This window comes from Oncorhynchus mykiss, chromosome 8 (assembly GCF_013265735.2).
Source record: "Oncorhynchus mykiss isolate Arlee chromosome 8, USDA_OmykA_1.1, whole genome shotgun sequence".
Lineage (NCBI taxonomy): Eukaryota > Metazoa > Chordata > Actinopteri > Salmoniformes > Salmonidae > Oncorhynchus > Oncorhynchus mykiss.
The window spans coordinates 70,164,014-70,180,919 of NC_048572.1; the positions used below are offsets into that span (position 1 = coordinate 70,164,014).

General features: G+C 43.9%; 2 protein-coding genes across 2 annotated transcripts in view; one reads left to right on the forward strand and one right to left on the reverse strand.

The window, feature by feature from the left end:
- LOC110530448 (alanine aminotransferase 2-like) lies at nt 1-9,165 on the reverse strand. The gene is made up of 11 exons (XM_036986071.1): nt 8,835-9,165; nt 7,371-7,460; nt 6,953-7,061; nt 3,449-3,582; nt 3,085-3,328; nt 2,862-2,941; nt 2,591-2,727; nt 1,616-1,790; nt 1,210-1,365; nt 899-1,011; nt 1-713 (listed from the first exon to the last, which is right to left on the reverse strand). Exons 2-11 carry the CDS (start codon nt 7,440-7,442, stop codon nt 623-625), a joined length of 1,311 nt encoding a protein of 436 aa, XP_036841966.1. The 5' UTR covers nt 7,443-7,460; nt 8,835-9,165; the 3' UTR covers nt 1-622.
- LOC110530450 (ranBP-type and C3HC4-type zinc finger-containing protein 1-like) overlaps nt 8,418-16,906 on the forward strand; it is a 14,042-nt gene continuing 5,553 nt past the window's right edge. Inside the window, exons 1-5 of the mRNA XM_036986882.1 lie at nt 8,418-8,424; nt 13,459-13,659; nt 13,776-13,917; nt 14,001-14,091; nt 14,196-14,481. Of these exons, the coding sequence (XP_036842777.1) occupies nt 8,418-8,424; nt 13,459-13,659; nt 13,776-13,917; nt 14,001-14,091; nt 14,196-14,481 (727 nt within the window). The remainder of the gene's footprint in view (nt 8,425-13,458; nt 13,660-13,775; nt 13,918-14,000; nt 14,092-14,195; nt 14,482-16,906) is intronic.

Here is a 16,906-nt window from a genome sequence, read left to right on the forward strand (position 1 = left end):
CAATGTTTTAAAAAGTCTTTATTTGTCATCATTTTTACATCTTTGTAATTTAGCAGATGCTCTAATGCAGAGCGACTTACAGTTAACGCATTCATTTTATGATAGCTAGGTGAGACAAACATATCAGTCATAGAAAGTATTGAATTGACATGGACTTTGGATGTTAGTGAATATGGCCAAAATCTATCCTTACCTTAAATGTCAACTTTTACTTATTCCCTTAGTTCCAATATCTCTGCCCCACAATGTCAGATCCTAACAAGGTAACGTTCTTATTGTTAAGAAGAGTGAGTATTTAGAGGGGATCTACACTGTCTGAGACAGGTAGTTTCATTCTCTAATGCCGAAGGTTGACAAAATAAGAAAAATATGTTTCTGTGGACATGCATGACTTGAATCATAATAATTATGTTAAAAGCCGCTCACGCCCATCTTTGTTCAATCCAAATGCAGAATTCTTCAACTCGGGTCATGTGTTGTCTTACTTTATTATTTAAATATGGTCTGTTGAAAGATAAAGATGTTAAACAATGTTACTGGTTGCAATTTTCTTCTCTGTACTGTGATCGTGTCTGAAGTTAAATGTATTATTAATCTTTGGGCTGTAAGGTGAAGCCAGTTTTCAGGAGAACTCCTTGAGGAAGTGCAGGTGGAAGTTCTTCAGGCGTTTCAGTACCTCTTCCATGGTCTCCACTGGGGTCATGACACACAGTCTACAGAGAGAGATGAGAACAAATCAGTGGGGAAGTAGAACCATTTAAATAGAATGATGAGGCTAATGCTATGCTTCCCTGTTCATTTGCATAGGATGAGTAGTGGATATGGAGCCATTGACTACTGGAGTGTTTTATGGTGACATTTCTATGTCCAGAAGCTGTTGACAGAGAGAGGATTGTACCTGATGTGGTGGGTGCCTTCCTTCTGTCCATACTCACACCCCGGTCGCACACACACTCCTGCCTCCTCTAGTAACCGTTTACAGTACCACAGGTCAGGCTGCAACCCCACCACCTGCAATGGAAAACAGAAAACTCACATATATAAGAGATCAAATCATTAACTCCAGAGTATTTAGAATTAATCATATGTTGAATCACATGTTTTTCCTCCAAAAGGTGAATGTCTCTTGAAATGCCCATATGACAAGCAGCAGTAGTCATTCTAGTGCTCTACCTGACCATACAGTGTACTATTTGCCCCATGACTAACTTTGGCCTTCTCAATGGCTGCTTGGGGTAGATACAGCCGGGGGAATACGAAAGCTCCTCCCATCATCGGCTGACAGCTGATCCCTGGGATATTGTTCAGAAACTCTGGGACCCAGTTCATGTTATGGACCAGCATGGCCCGGATAGACTGGGTCTCCTGGCGGAGATGGGAGAAAAGACGGAAAAGAAGGACACGGGGAGAGCATATTGTATGGGACACTGAGGTGCCGTTGTGAATAGGGAAAGGAATACATTTGTTTGATTTTGATGAACTATTTCTTATTTTAGAGACTTCAATGATTGTAGAGCACTATCATTAAACTACTTATGACTAAATGTTACATGACATATGCAATCTATTAAGCCTAACGTCATACTGTAGTTTGATCTATTTTGATGGGTCTCACCTGGGCGTAGACCGGGTATGAGGGGTCCCCTGGCCTGGGAGGGTTAGCCATGAGCTCCAGGGCTAGCTGACCAGTCACAGGGGCACAGATGTCAGTGGAAAAGATGGTGTAGGCGTACTTCATGACGGCGGGGTCAAGGTTCACCAGCTCCACGTACCCTCCGCGTAGCCCACACCTGTGCAGGGAGGAGAGACATACAGAGTAGTGGTCAAACACTGGCCTGCTGGTTTCAGTACAGGCGTTCACACCATAGGAAGCCTGAAGTGGATCTCTTAGGGAACTGCCAGCTATTTTATTTACTTTTGTCCCTATTGAGTTTGTGTTGGCAGCTCATACATTGTCTAAGGCACTAATCCATGTTTGCGCTAACGCTCATGCTGAAGGAATTTGACCATTCTAAAGAAGTAGTAGGCTAGTAGCTAATTACTTAATTAAGTAGTTAATGGGGTAATATGATCCAGATCATTGTAGAGTACAGTATGTATGTATTGAAGACCACTCCTCTGTTGATGTGACTAATTGCTCTAATTGGGCCATGCCCCACCCCTTCCCACTACAGCTGATCTCACTGCCAAATCACCACTCCTCAAATCACCACTCCTCCTAACCTTACCATTTAACCCCCTTCTACCCTTCTGAAAACAGCAAATCCTTTCATGGTGATGCCAGTGGGTGGCATATTCTGTTTGCCTTCCATTTGTGCATGAAATAATCAACCAACACAACCCTACCTAACAGCCTTTACAAGCCAATAAAATCCTCACCCCTCTGCTGTGTGTGTGAAATAAATCAGATAATTGAATCCTTCCTCATCTCATTCATCCAGTAGCATTCTAATAGATGTGTCATGGTGGCATTCTGAACTTTAGACCAGTCAATTACAAAACCTCCTAATACAGTTCACCTTCAGTTGAATGCATGAATCCGTTAGTCTATTGCCTTAGAAGACAGACAGTGCTGCTGTACAGTACTCACTCGCCCATGAAGCCTTTGGATGCTGAGTGGAAAGAGGCCAGCTCCACTGTGTGAGAGAGATGAGGCCCCATTTCAGACAGAACCTTCTTATAGGAGAAAAACTCACTGCCCTCCCCGAACACACTTTCCTGATACACCTGTGGATCGAATGAAACAGCGAGGGGTGCGTGGAAGACAGAACAACTCAATACATAGTCAATATAGAGGGAAGGGAAATATTTGTGATTGAAAATAAGCGATTTGCCAGGAGAAAGTATAGACAGGAAGTCACCTCATCAGCCATGAGGAAGAGCCTCTCCTCAGCAGCGAATCGGATCACCTTTTCAATACACTTCCTGCTCTGTACATGACCTAGCAACAACAAAACAAATGAGACTATCCATAAATACTGCTGAGGTAACTTGGCTGCAAAAAGGTTTACGTTACATTCTTCATAGGGACAAATAGTGTGGTACTACTGTATCAACCATCATGGAACCGGAACAACTCGTTACCTGTAGGATTCCCCGGGTTGATGACATACAGGGCAACTGTGTTGCAGACACCCTTAGAGGCCTGTAGTGCTCTGCGTAGCTCCTCCACCTCCATTGCCCAACCCTGCTCCTCATCTAGGTAGTAGGGAACAATGGCTGCACCAAGCCATTGCAACATCATTTTGAAGGAAGAGTAGGCGGGAACAGCGGTCAGCACACCTGTCGGGAGTGAGGCCTGATTGTGGTCCAACAGCTTCAGAACCAGCTAAACAAAAAAAACAGAACATAAAGAGTGAAAGATGAATGAGACAGACACAACGATTAAGATGATTATTATTATGACAATGGTTTTGATGATGATGGGGATGGTGAAGATGATTCTCACCATTAAAGACCTCTGGGAGCCAGATGTCATGAAGATATTCTCGGGGGACGATGGTACACCACCATCTCGTCGAGAGATGAAGTTGGACACACTGCACTGTATATAAGAGATACCACCAGAGAGCGTGTATGAGCCTGATAAGATAGAGAAGAAGAAAAAAGAGATGCATATCAAATATAAACACACATCACATGCACACTGAACAAAAATATAAATGCAACATCTAAAGTGTTGGTCCCATGTTTCATGAGCTGAAATAAAAGATCCCAGAAAATGTCCATATGCACAAATAGCTTATTTCTCTCAAATGTTGTGCACAAATTTGTTTACATCCCGGTTAGTGAGCATTTCTCCTTTCCCAAGATAATCCATCCAACTGACAGGTGTGGCATATCAAGAAGCTAATTAAACAGCATGATCATTACACAGATGCACCTTGTGCTGGGGACAATAAATGGCCACTCTAAAATGCCTCAGATGTCTCAATCTTTGAGGTAGCGTTCAATTGGCATGCTGACTGCAAGAATGCCCACCAGAGCCGTTGCTTGAGAATTGAATGTTCATTTGTCTACCAATGTTGTTGTAAATAATTTGGCAATAAGTCCAACCAGCCTCACAACCACAGACCAGGTGTAATCACACCACTCCACATCCGGCTTCTTCACCTGTGGGATTGTTTGAGACCAGCCACCCAGACAGCTAATAAAAATATGGGTTTTCACAACCAAATAATTTCTGCACAAACATTCAAAAACTGTCTCAGGGAAGCTCATCTGCATTCTCGTCGTCCTCAGCAGGGTTTGACCTGACTGCAGTTCGCTGTCGTAACCGACTTCAGTGGGCAAATTCTCACCTTCAATGGCCACTGGAACGCTGGAGAAGTGTGCTTTTCACGGATGATTCCCAATTTCAACTGTACCGGGAAGATGGCAGACAGCGTTTATGGCGGAGTGTGGGCGAGCGATTTGCTGATGTCAGTGTGGTGAACAGTGTGCCCCATGGGGCCGGTGGGGTTATGATATGGGCAGGCATAAGCTACGGACAATGAACACAATAGCATTTTATCTATGGCAATTTTAATGCACAGAGATACTGTGACGAGAACCTGAGGCCTATTGTCGTGCCCTTCATCTGCTGCTATCACCTCATGTTTCAGCCTGATACTACATGGCCCCATGTCGCAAGGATCTGTACACAATTTCTGAAAGCTGAAAATGTCTAAGTTCTTCCATGGCCTGCATACTCACCAGACATGCCACCCATTGAGCATGTTCGGGATGCTCTGGATTGACGTGTACGACAGCGTGTTCCAGTTCCGGCCAATATCCATTAACGTCACACAGCCATTGAAAAGGAGTGGGACAACATTCCACAGGCCACAATCAATAGCCTGATCAACTCTATGCAAAGGAGATATGTCGCGCTGCATAAGGAAAATAATGGTCACACCAGATACTGACTGGTTTTCTGATCCACGGCCTTCCTTTTTTTTTAAAGAATCTGTAATAGATGCATACAGTGGGGAAAAGTATTTGATACACTGCCAATTTTGCACATTTTCCTACTTACAAAGCATGTAGAGGTCTGTAATTTTTATCATAGGTACACTTCAACTGTGAGAGACGGAATCTAAAACAACAATCCAGAAAATCACATTGTATGATTTTTAAGTAATTCATTTGCATTTTATTGCATGACATAAGTATTTGATACATCAGAAAAGCAGAACTTAATATTTGGTACAGAAACCTCTGTTGGAAATGACAGAGATCATACGTTTCCTGTAGTTCTTGACCAGGTTTGCACACACTGCAGCAGGGATTTTGGCCCAATCCTCCATACAGACCTTCTCCAGATCCTTCAGGTTTCGGGGCTGTCGCTAGGCAATACGGACTTTCAACTCCCTCCAAAGATTTTCTATTGGGTTCAGGTCTGGAGACTGGCTAGGCCACTCCAGCACCTTGAGATGCTTCTTACGGAGCCACTCCTTAGTTGCCCTTGCTGTGTGTTTCGGGTCGTTGTCATGCTGGAAGACCCAGCCACGACCCATCTTCAATGCTCTTACTGAGGGAAGGAGGTTGTTGGCCAAGATCTCACGATACATGGCCCCATCCATCCTCCCCTCAATACGGTGCAGTTGTCCTGTGCCCTTTGCAGAAAAGCTTCCCCAAAGAATGATGTTTCCACCTCCATGCTTCACGGTTGGGATGGTGTTCTTGGGGTTGTACTCATCCTTCTTCTTCCTCCAAACACGGCGAGTGGAGACCACATGACCTTCTCCCATTCCTCCTCTGGATCATCCAGATGGTCATTGGCAAACTTCAGACGGGCCTGGACATGCGCTGGCTTGAGCAGGGGGACCTTGTGTGCACTGCAGGATTTTAATCCATGACGGCGTAGTGTGTTACTAATGGTTTTCTTTGAGACTGTGGTCCCAGCTCTCTTCAGGTCATTGACCAGGTCCTGCCGTGTAGTTCTGGGCTGATCCCTCACCTTCCTCATGATCATTTATGCCCCACGAGGTGAGATCTTGCATGGAGCCCCAGACCGAGGGTGATTGACCGTCATCTTGAACTTCTTCCATTTTCTAATAATTGCGCCAACAGTTGTTGCCTTCTCACCAAGCTGCTTGCCTATTGTCCTGTAGCCCATCCCAGCCTTGTGCAGGTCTACAGTTTTATCCCTGATGTCCTTACACAGCTCTCTGGTCTTGGCCATTGTGGAGAGGTTGGAGTCTGTTTGATTGAGTGTGTGGACAGGTGTCTTTTAAACAGGTAACAAGTTCAAACAGGTGCAGTTAATGGGGCGGCAGTGGTTAGAGCGTTGGATAGTAACCGGAAGGTTGCAAGTTCAAACCCCCGAGCTGACAAGGTACAAATCTGTCGTTCTGCCCCTGAACAGGCAGTTAACCCACTGTTCCTAGGCCGTCATTGAAAATAAGAATTTGTTCTTAACTGACTTGCCTATTTAAATAAAAATAAAATAAATAAAAAATACAGGTAATGAGTGGAGAACAGGAGGGCTTCTTAAAGAAAAACTAACAGGTCTGTGAGAGCTGGAATTCTTACTGGTTGGTAGGTGATCAAATACTTATGTCATGCAATAAAATGCAAATTAATTACTTAAAAATCATACAATGTGATTTTCTGGATTGTTGTTTTAGATTCCGTCTCTCACAGTTGAAGTGTACCTATGATAAAAATTACAGACCTCTACATGCTTTGTAAGTAGGAAAACCTGCAAAATCGGCAGTGTATCAAATACTTGTTCTCCCCACTGTATCTGTATTCCCAGTCATGTGAATTCGATAGATTAGATTATTTCATTATCAACTGTAACTCTGTAAAATCTTTGAAATTGTTACATGCTGAGTTTTATATTTTTATTTTTGTACATTGACAGTCATGATGATCGGCCACCTTAGTACATTCAAAAAACACAACACTTTCGAACTGTAGACATACTGTAATGTGTTTCCATAGGCCCAATTGCAGTCCTCCTTACCTACACTCCCCCCATCACATGCGCTCAGTAGGCTTTGGGCTCTCTGTTTAACGTCCACTGGCAGTTTATCACTTTCGACCAGCTCAGGGTATATGCAGGCTGCAAGAACCTGACACACACACACACAAAGGTGTAAAGAGAAAGAGTTAACAAATACAATTTAGATTTATTTAACTAAGCAAGTCAGTCAAGAACAAATTCTTATTTACAGTGACGGCCTACACTGGCCAAACCTGCGCCGCCCTATGGGACTCCCAATCACGTCCGGTTGTGATTCAGCCTGGACTCAAACCAGGGTGTCTGTAGTGACGCCTCTTGCACTGAGATGCAGTGCCTTAAACCGCTGTGCTACTCAGGAGCAAACAGGCAGGATTAACGGGCGACACTCAGACAGAAACAAAGGTTAGAATGACATTACCTGTCGGACAAAAGTCAAGGGTTTTACCCCTCCTCCGTGTGGGTCTCCCCAACTGACGTCTATCACATCCATATAGGGCTTCCTCACTCCCTATCAGAAACAGATTACATACTATAGTGTAAGTCAATGGATATTCATTAGTATACTATATTGTGTTTCACATGAAAATGCACTTCATTGCATGGACCATAATATTGTAATGAAACAGCAAGGAGCAGGTCTCGAACCCTCGACATTCTAGCCCGAGGTCCGGCGCGCTATCGACTGTGCCGCAAAAGCATGCTCGTGCGGCAGAGTCGATTTCCGCGCTCATAAACCCAGGGTCGTTACAATATTTATGAACAACGCCGGTTTCTATCGGGGGTGAATAAAGGTCGCCCCACGCTACTTCCTGTTTTGATAACAAAAAAAACATGTCATTTCGTCTATCTATGGATAGACATAACTAGCTGTCATAGAACGCCATCTCTTTACTAACAGGTAGACTGTTAAAATAAAGACTCATAACTATCGACAGTGCATTGTGCTTTTGGGGTTGAAATAACGTTACACCTGTGGTTCCCAACTGTTGTTGTGGGGAGATGGCACTGAGCGCGAGCGGTTGGGCTCCAACGCCTGTGCCAGCCACATTCCAGTCTGTACATGGTGGGCCCGCACTGCAACACGGTTTTGATATCGGTACGAGTGTCGGTTTGCCATTCTGGAATTCGACCGCTTTGCCTCCCCGGAGCTGGCGATGAGGTTCTCCATCTTCAGCTTAGTATGGACCCCAGCAAAGCTGGAGAGTTTCGGCTAGCACTGAGGGACAGTAGCGGAAGCGTCCGTAGTGTGGTAAGTGACATACTGCAACGTCTAGCTACCTAGCTAGGTATCTTGACATATGTAATGCCATGCAAACAATTGTATGCGTTGACATAATACATTGCACACACAACATTGTTCTGTTGGTTTGAGCAATGTCAATTTAGAGACATTTTCTTTTGACATAGCTACTGAATTGGAATCTTGTTTATTCAAATTACACAGTAATTCCATTGCTGGGAAACGATGTCGGGTGATTTGTACAATCATCTGTCCTTGTGTCTATCTGAACAAGGGAAGAACCGTACTAAATAGGATACAGTATGTTCTCTCTTTCTCTCCCTCCCTCTCTCTATAGTCAAAAGTTTGGACACACCTATTCATTAAAGGGTTTTTGTTTATTTGTATTATTTTCTACATTGTAGAATACATCCATATAGGGCTTCCTCACTCCCTATCATAAACAGATTACATACTGTAGTGTAAGTCAATGGATATTCATTAGTATACTATATTGTGTTTCACATGAAAATGCACTTCATTACATGCACAAGTGAACATCTAGCCGTTCGATGTCTGAAATAATATAACATGATGAATGTGACTTCAGTATTAAGGTCGCTAACATCAGGTCAGCTCTGTGGCTGAACTATTAGATCTTACCTGTCTGTGTGAGTTCTGTTCTGATCTGAGTTGCTCGTCTCACCAAGGGCTCCAGCTCTGTCTGTTTGATGCTCCTCACCTTGGGGCAGATCTCAGGCAGAGAAGAGACAATAGTTGTTTAACCTGGAGTATTCCGTGTGGCGGGCTGAGTAAAAAGTATATTCCTTATCGGTCTTGTGGGTGTCAAGTGATAGGGTTGCGTCTTTCGAATCCGGTATCAGGAAGAGTAAAAGTCAGAATCTGTCGTTAATTATCTTTAATTAAATTCAAGCAATAAATGGTAAATGCAATTTTCGTATATATGGGTTCACTGTATCACCACGCAGGGCAAGCAGAGAACTGACAGGATGTAAGTAAACACCTGTTCTTATACTGTGATAGACGTAGTTCCAACTCGTCTGTTGGCCTATCACAGTAGAGGCTGAGCGTGGTTTAGACTTGCTCAGCCTATCGCAGGCGCTCAGGCTGGTCCCCGCCTCTTGGCGCTTCTTGGAGTCCACCCTCTGTCGATGTATAGATTCTTACTGTTCTGGTATCACACCCTAGTTATAACAGTTGCTCAGTTCCTGCTATTGTGTTGTTCAGTATTTTTCCATCTCAGTTAAACCTCGTGATGACCACCCCTCCCTATACCTGATTAACCACAACTTTGTAACATGCAGCAAGTCACACCATGTGCTCAATATTGTCACACACACACACACACACACACACGTAACAGATGTATATGTACTCTCCATGCGTTGTGTTTTCTCAAAATAAATCACTTCGGCCAGTGGTCCCAGTTGAGCATTTATTTCTGTTGTTAAATGGGAAACAGCACGTTAGTTGTGCAGGGCTGAACGGTATTGATGGCTGTCGATGGCAAAATCCCTTGCATCACATTTTCATACTGGGCGAACAAAATACAAAAATACAATACAAAATATAACATGTGTAAATACCTGTTGTTAAATGGGAACCATATTATGGCAAGAACAGCTCAAACAAGCAAAGAGAAATGACCGTCCATCGTTACTTCAAGACATGGTCAGTCAATCCGCAAGAACTTTGAAAGTTTCTTCAAGTGCAGTCGCAAAAACCATCAAGCGCTGTGATAAAACTGGCTCTCATGAGGACCAGAACAGGAAAGGAAGACCCAGAGTTACCTCTGCTGCAGATAAGTTCATTAGAGTTACCAGCCTCAGATTACAGCCCAAATAAATGCTTCAAGTAACAGACATTATCACAACATCAACTGTTCAGAGGAGTCTGCGTGAATCAGGCCTTCATGGTCCAATTGCTGCAAAGAAACCACTACTAAAGAACACCAATAAGAAGAAGAGACTTGCTTGGGCCAAGAAACATGAGAAATGGACATTAGACCATAGAAATCTGTCATTTTGGTCTGATGAGTCAAGACCAAAGAGCTGTCAAAAGACACCAGAAACAAAATTGTAGACCTGCACCAGGCTGGGAAGACTTAATCTGCAATAGGTAAGCAGCTTGGTTTGAAGAAATCAACGGTGGGAGCAATTATTAGGAAATGGAAGACATACAAGACCACTGATAATCTCCCTCGATCTGGGGCTCCACGCAAGATCTCACCCCGTGGGGTCAAAATGATCACAAGAACGGTGAGCAAAAATCCCAGAACCACACAGGGGGACCTAGTGAATGACCTGCAGAGAGCTGGGACCAAAGTAACAAAGCCTACCATCAGTAACACACTATGCCGCCAGGGACTCCAATCCTGCAGTGCCAGACGTGTCCCCCTGCTTAAGCCAGTACATGTCCAGGCCCGTCTGAAGTTTGCTAGAGAGCATTTGGATGATCCAGAAGAGTTTTTTGGTAAAAACTCAACTCGTTGTGTTTGGAGGACAAAGAATGCTGAGTTGCATCCAAAGAACACCATACCTACTGTGAAGCATGGGGGTGGAAACATCATGCTTTGGGGCTGTTTTTATGCAAAGGGACCAGGACGACTGATCCGTGTAAAGGAAAGAATGAATGGGGCCATGTATCGTGAGATTTTGAGTGAAAACCTCCTTACATCAGCAAGGGCATTGAAGATGAAACGTGGCTGGGTCTTTCAGCATGACAATGATCCCAAACACACCGCCCGGGCAACGAAGGAGTGGCTTCGTAAGAAACATTTCAAGGTCCTGGAGTGGCCTAGCCAGTCTCCAGATCTCAACCCCATAGAAAATCTTTGGAGGGAGTTGAAAGTCTGTGTTGCCCAGCAACAGCCCCAAAACATCACTGCTCTAGAGGAGCTCTGCATGGAGGAATGGGCCAAAATACCAGCAACAGTGTGTGAAAACCTTGTGAAGACTTACAGAAAACGTTTGACCTCTGTCAATGCCAACAAAGCGTATATAACAAAGTTTTGAGATAAACTTTTGTTATTGACCAAATACTTATTTTCCACCATAATTTGCAAATAAATTCATTAAAAATCCTACAATGTGATTTTCTGGATTTTTTTTCTCATTTTGTCTGTCATAGTTGAAGTGTACCTATGATGAACATCACAGGCCTCATCTTTTTAAGTGGGAGAACTTGCACAATTGGTGGCTGACAATACTTTTTTGCCCCACTGTACTTAACCAGCATGGCTACCACAGCATTCTGCAGCAATACGCCATCCCATCACGTTTGCGCTTAGTGGGACTATCATTTGTTTTCCAACAGGACAATGACCCAACACACCTCCAGGCTATGTGACCAAGAAGGATAGTGGATGGAGTGCTGCATCAGATGACCTGGCCTCCACAATCACCCAACCTCAACAGAGTGAAGGGAAAGCAGCTAACAAGTGCTCAGCATACAGTTGAAGTCTGAAGTTTACAAACACCTTAGCGAAATACATTTAAACTGTTTTTCACAATTCCTGACATTTAATCATAGTAACAATTCCCTGTCTTAAGTCAGTTAGGATCACCACTTTATTTTAAGAATGTAAAATGTCAGAATAATAGTAGAGTGATTTATTTCAGCTTTTATTGATTTCATCACATTTCCAGTGGGTCAGAAGTTTACATGCGCTCAATTAGTATTTGGTAACATTGCCTTTAAATTATTTAACTTGGGTCAAACGTTTCGGGTAGCCTTCCACAAGCTTCCCACAATAAGTTGGGTGAATTTGAACTCATTCCTCCTGACAGAGCTGGTGTAACGGAGTCAGGTTCGTAGGCCTCCTTGCTTGCACATGCTTTTTCAGTTCTGCCCACAAATATTCTATAGGATTGAGGTCAGGGCTTTGTAATTGCCACTCCAATACCTTGACTTTGTTGTCTTTAGGCCATTTTGCCACAACTTTGGAAGTATGCTTGGGGTCATTGTGCATTTGGAATACCCTTTGCGACCAAGCTTTAACTTCCTGACTGATGTCTTGAGATGTTGCTTCAATATATCCACATAATTGTTCTTCCCCATGATGCCATCTGTTTGTGAAGTGCACCAGTCCCTCCTGCAGCAAAGCACCCCCACAACATGATGCTGCCACCCCCAAGCTTCACGGTTGGGATGGTGTTCTTCGGCTTGCAAGTCTCCCCCGTTTTCCTCCAAACATAACGATGGTCATTATGGCCAAACAGTTCTATTTTTGTTTAATCAGACCAGAGAACATTTCTCCAAAAAGTACAATCTTTGTCCTCATGTGCAGTTGCAAACCGTAGTCAAGCTTTTTTATGCCGGTTTTGCAGCAGTGGCTTCTTCCTTGCTGAGCGGCCTTTCAGGTTATGTCGATATAGGACTCATTTTACTGTGGATATAGACACTTACCTGTACCTGTTTCCTCCAGCATCTTCACAAGGCCCTTTGCTGTTGTTCTGGGATTGATTTGCACTTTTCGCACCAAAGTATGCTCATCTCTAGGAGGCAGAATGTGTCTCCTTCCTGAGCGGTATGACGGCTGCGTGATCCCATGGTGTTTATACTTGCGTACTATTGTTTGTACAGATGAACGTGGTATTTTCAGGCATTTGGAAATTGCTCCCAAGGATGAACAAGAATTGTGGTCTACAATTTTTTTTTTCTAAGGTCTTGGCTGATTTCCTTTGATTTTCCCATGATGTCAAGCAAAGAGGCACTGAGTTTGAAGGTAGGCCTTGAAATACATCCACAGGTACACCTTCAATTGACTCAAAGTATGTAAATTACACTATCAGAAGCTTCTAAAGCCATGACATAATTTTCAAGAATTTTCCAAGCTGTTTAAAGGTCAACTTAGTGTATGTGAACTTCTGACCCACTGGATTTGTGATACATAAGTGAAATAATCTGTCCGTAAACAATTTTTGGAAAAATTACTTGTGTCATGCACAAAGTAGATATCCTAACCGACTTGCCAAAACTATAGTTTATTAACAAGAAATTTGTGGAGTGGTTGAAAAACGAGTTTTAATCACTCCAACCTAAGCGTATGTAAACTTCTGACTTCAAATGTATGTGGGAACTCTTTCAAGACCGTTGGAAAAGCATTCCAGGCTACTTTGAAGAATCAAAAATCAAAAATATATATTTTGATTTGTTTAACACTTTTTTGGTTACTACATGATTCCATGTGTTATTTCATAGTTTGTTTTCACTATTATTCTACAATGTAGAAAATAGTCAAATTAAACAAAACCCCCCACCTGAGTAGGTGTGTCCAAACTATTATTTTTTTCACAGTTCATTGCAGAGTTTGACTTGCGCTCTGTGCAGTATGAGGTGAAGTCTCCACGCCTCCAAGCAACTGTAGTTGCTGCAAATAGTTCCCCACATCCTCTGGATGACCGACAGAAGCACACCGCAGCAGAAGCTCTAGAACAGCGCAGCACAGCCTCCTTACCACTCACTGGTAAGTGCACTCATGCTTCCTCCACTCTCTCTTTTTCTACCATACTTGCATGGCAACATACAGTACATTTATGCATTTTTGTATAGTATTAGTAATTAAACCTGTTTTCTCTGAAGAGGAGCTGCGCCTGGAGCTTGCCCGGGCGATCGAAGCAGGCGACAGCCAGGCTGCTGCTCAGCATGCATCTGCTCTGGCTCACCAGAAGGTGGCGCTCACCATCCAACTGTCTGAGAAGAGTTACGCAGAAGGAGAGATACGGTGAGAAGAAGTAACAGGCAGTAGATTTAGGTTTGGGGGGAATTAAGATAAGTTGTGTTAATGGTGCTATGTCTGTATTGCAGTTTGGTTGTGGCAGTGGAGGACATTTCCTCTTCCTGTTGCGTCACAGTGAAAGTTTTTCCACACATGACTGTCGCAGCACTCAAGCAGCAGGTCAGATCAAAACTTCTGTGGTCTTCTGTTTGCTTGAGTACTTGGGCTACATTGGCAAATGTAAATGTTCACAAATCTCTCTTCTCTGTCTGCATTGCTATCAGGTGTTTCTGGAGTATGGCTTCCACCCTCGCGTGCAGCGCTGGGTGATAGGGCAGTGTTTGTGCACAAAGCCCAGGTCCCTGGCCTCATATGGAGTCCAGAGGGATGGGGACATGGCCTACCTCTACCTGATCTCAGCCCGCCATGCCCGCCTCACCCGCCAGCTGTTCCAGCAGGACCAGGAGGGCATCCTCCTCACCCCACCTCCGCCGACCAGCAACGGGTCTACGTCCCAGGACTGGAGGGGCTACAACCCCCTGCCCTCCAGGCTCAGCCACAACTCCCAGGGTAAGTTTGTGCACACACCCACAGAGACAGACGCACCCACACACACAGCAGTGCACATACTAATAGCCACAAGAAGTAAATTGAAATAATTTTGCCAAAATTAGGCTATAAAAATATTACTCTTGTCTGAACAGACATAAATAAAATACTACACCAGAGAGCATAATTTAGCTACAGAGGATAAATGGCTTCAATAAAGAGCAGTGGATTAAGTTTTATTATACGTACTTACACAGGAAGGCCACAATTTGGGCAGCACACGCACCAAATATAGAACAGCTTGTTGCAATGTGGCCATAGATATAATCCATAGAAGGGTTTTGGAACCTCTTACCCTACCACTTTGACTGTTAAACTCATTGGTACACTAGCAATCGCTGCCAGTCCTGATTTAAATGGGAACTGGCATCTATGGATTATATTTATATGGTTGGTTGCGGTTTCTGTTAGAAAATATTTACATTTCAGACATTGGAGAAATGTGCCTGTCATATGCAATGGGTGAGTAACCTATTAAGGCTACTACCATTCCAGTGTTTAATTGCTATATTGTAATTACTTTGCCACCATGGCCTATTTATTGCCTTACCCCTCTTATCCTACCTCATTTGCACTTAAACGGTTTATAGATTTTTCATTTCATGGTATCCAATTGTTTAGTAGCTACTATCTTGTCTCATCGCTACAACTCCCGTACGGGCTCGGGAGAGACGAAGGTTGAAAGTCATGCATCCTCCGATACACAACCCAACCAAGCCGCACTGCTTCTTATCACAGTGCCATCCAACCCGGAAGCCAGCCGCACCAATGTGTCAGAGGAAACACCATGCACCTGGCAACCTTGGTTAGCGCGCACTGCGCCCGGCCCGCCACAGGAGTCGCTGGTGCGCGATGAGACAAGGATTTCCCTACCGGCCAAACCCTCCCTAACCCGGACGACGCTAGGCCAATTGTGCGTCGCCCCACGGACCTCGCGGTCGCGGCCGGTTACAACAGAGCCTGGGCGCGAACCCAGAGTCTCTGGTGGCACAGCTAGCGCTGCAGTACTGCGCCCTTAACCACTGCGCCACCCGTTTATAGATTTTTCTACTGTATTATTGATTGTATGTTTGTTTATTCCATGTGTAACTCTGTTGTTGTATGTGTCGAACTGCTTTGCTTTATCTTGGCCAGGTCGCATTTGCAAATGAGAACTTGTTCTCAACTAGCCTACCTGGTTAAATAAAGGTGAAATAAAAATAAATGTAAAAAAGGCGTCCACCCATGCAGCCAGCGTACATCAATAAATGAGGGATATTGGCCAAATGAGCCACATTTAATGTCCTTAAAAGCAGCCTATAACAAATGACAAAAACATTATTCCTTGTGTTTTGATGTGTAGCATATGCAAAACTTTATAGCCTATTTTTTTTTTAAATTAGTTTTTACATTCCTAAAACAATAATTGTGCACCTTATGTTTCAGCTGTCAGAGATGAGCACTAAATGCATCAGGGCATTTTATGCATAGACTACTGGATTATACAAATATTTATAATATTATAATAAAAAATACACACCAAAAGTACAGTGCATTCGGAAAGTATTCAGACCTAGACTTTTTACACATTGTTACGTTACAGCCTTACTGTAAAATTGATTAAATTGTTTCTTTCTTCCTCAATCAACACACAATACCTCATAATGACAAAGCAAAAAGAGGTTTTAGAATTTCTTTCACATTTATTGTGGACAACTCAAGGACATTGAGACTTGTCCCAAAGCCACTCTTGCGTTGTCTTGGCTGTGTGCTTAGGGTCGTTGTCCTACTGGAAGGTGAACCTTCGCCCCAGTCGGAGGCCCTGAGCGCACTGGAGCAGATTTTCATCAAGGATCTCTCTGTACTTTGCTCCGTTCATCTTTCCCTCAATCCTGACTGGTCTTCCAGTCCCTGCCGCTGAAAAACATCCCCACAGCATGATGCTGCCATCACCCTGCCTCACCGTAGAGATGGTTCCAGGTTTCCTCCTGACGTGATGCTTGGCATGCAGGCCAAAGAGTTCAATCTTGGTTTCATCAGACCAGAGAATCTTGTTTCTCATGGTCTGAGAGTTTTGGCAGAGAGTCCTTTTGGCAAACTCCAAGCAGGCAGTCATGTGCCTTTTTTACTGAGGCGTGGCTTCCGTCTGGCCACTCCACCATCAAGGCCTGATTGGTGCAGTGCTGCTGGAAAGTTATCCCATCTTCACAGAGGCACTCTGGAGCTCTGTCAGAGTGACCATCGGGTTCTTGGTCACCTCCCTGACCAAGGCCCTTCTCCCCCGATTGCTCAGTTTGACTGGGCGGCCAGCTGTAGGAAGAGTATTGGTGGTCTTGTGCGGTTGCCGTACCAGGTGAAGATACAGCCCGACAGGATGCTCTCAATTGTGGGTCTTAGGGGCCAAGTA

What these genes read in the sequence shown, in the direction of transcription:
- LOC110530448 (XM_036986071.1), bottom strand. Translation starts at nt 7,442, where the DNA reads ATGGATGTGATAGACGTCAGTTGGGGAGACCCACACGGAGGAGGGGTA. An exon ending in ATGTGATGGGGGGAGTGTAG is followed by an intron (nt 3,583 to 6,952) that starts GTAAGGAGGACT and finishes CTATCTTATCAG; the next exon opens with GCTCATACACGCTCTCTGGT. An exon ending in TCCAAAGGCTTCATGGGCGA is followed by an intron (nt 1,791 to 2,590) that starts GTGAGTACTGTA and finishes CTCCCTGCACAG; the next exon opens with GTGTGGGCTACGCGGAGGGT.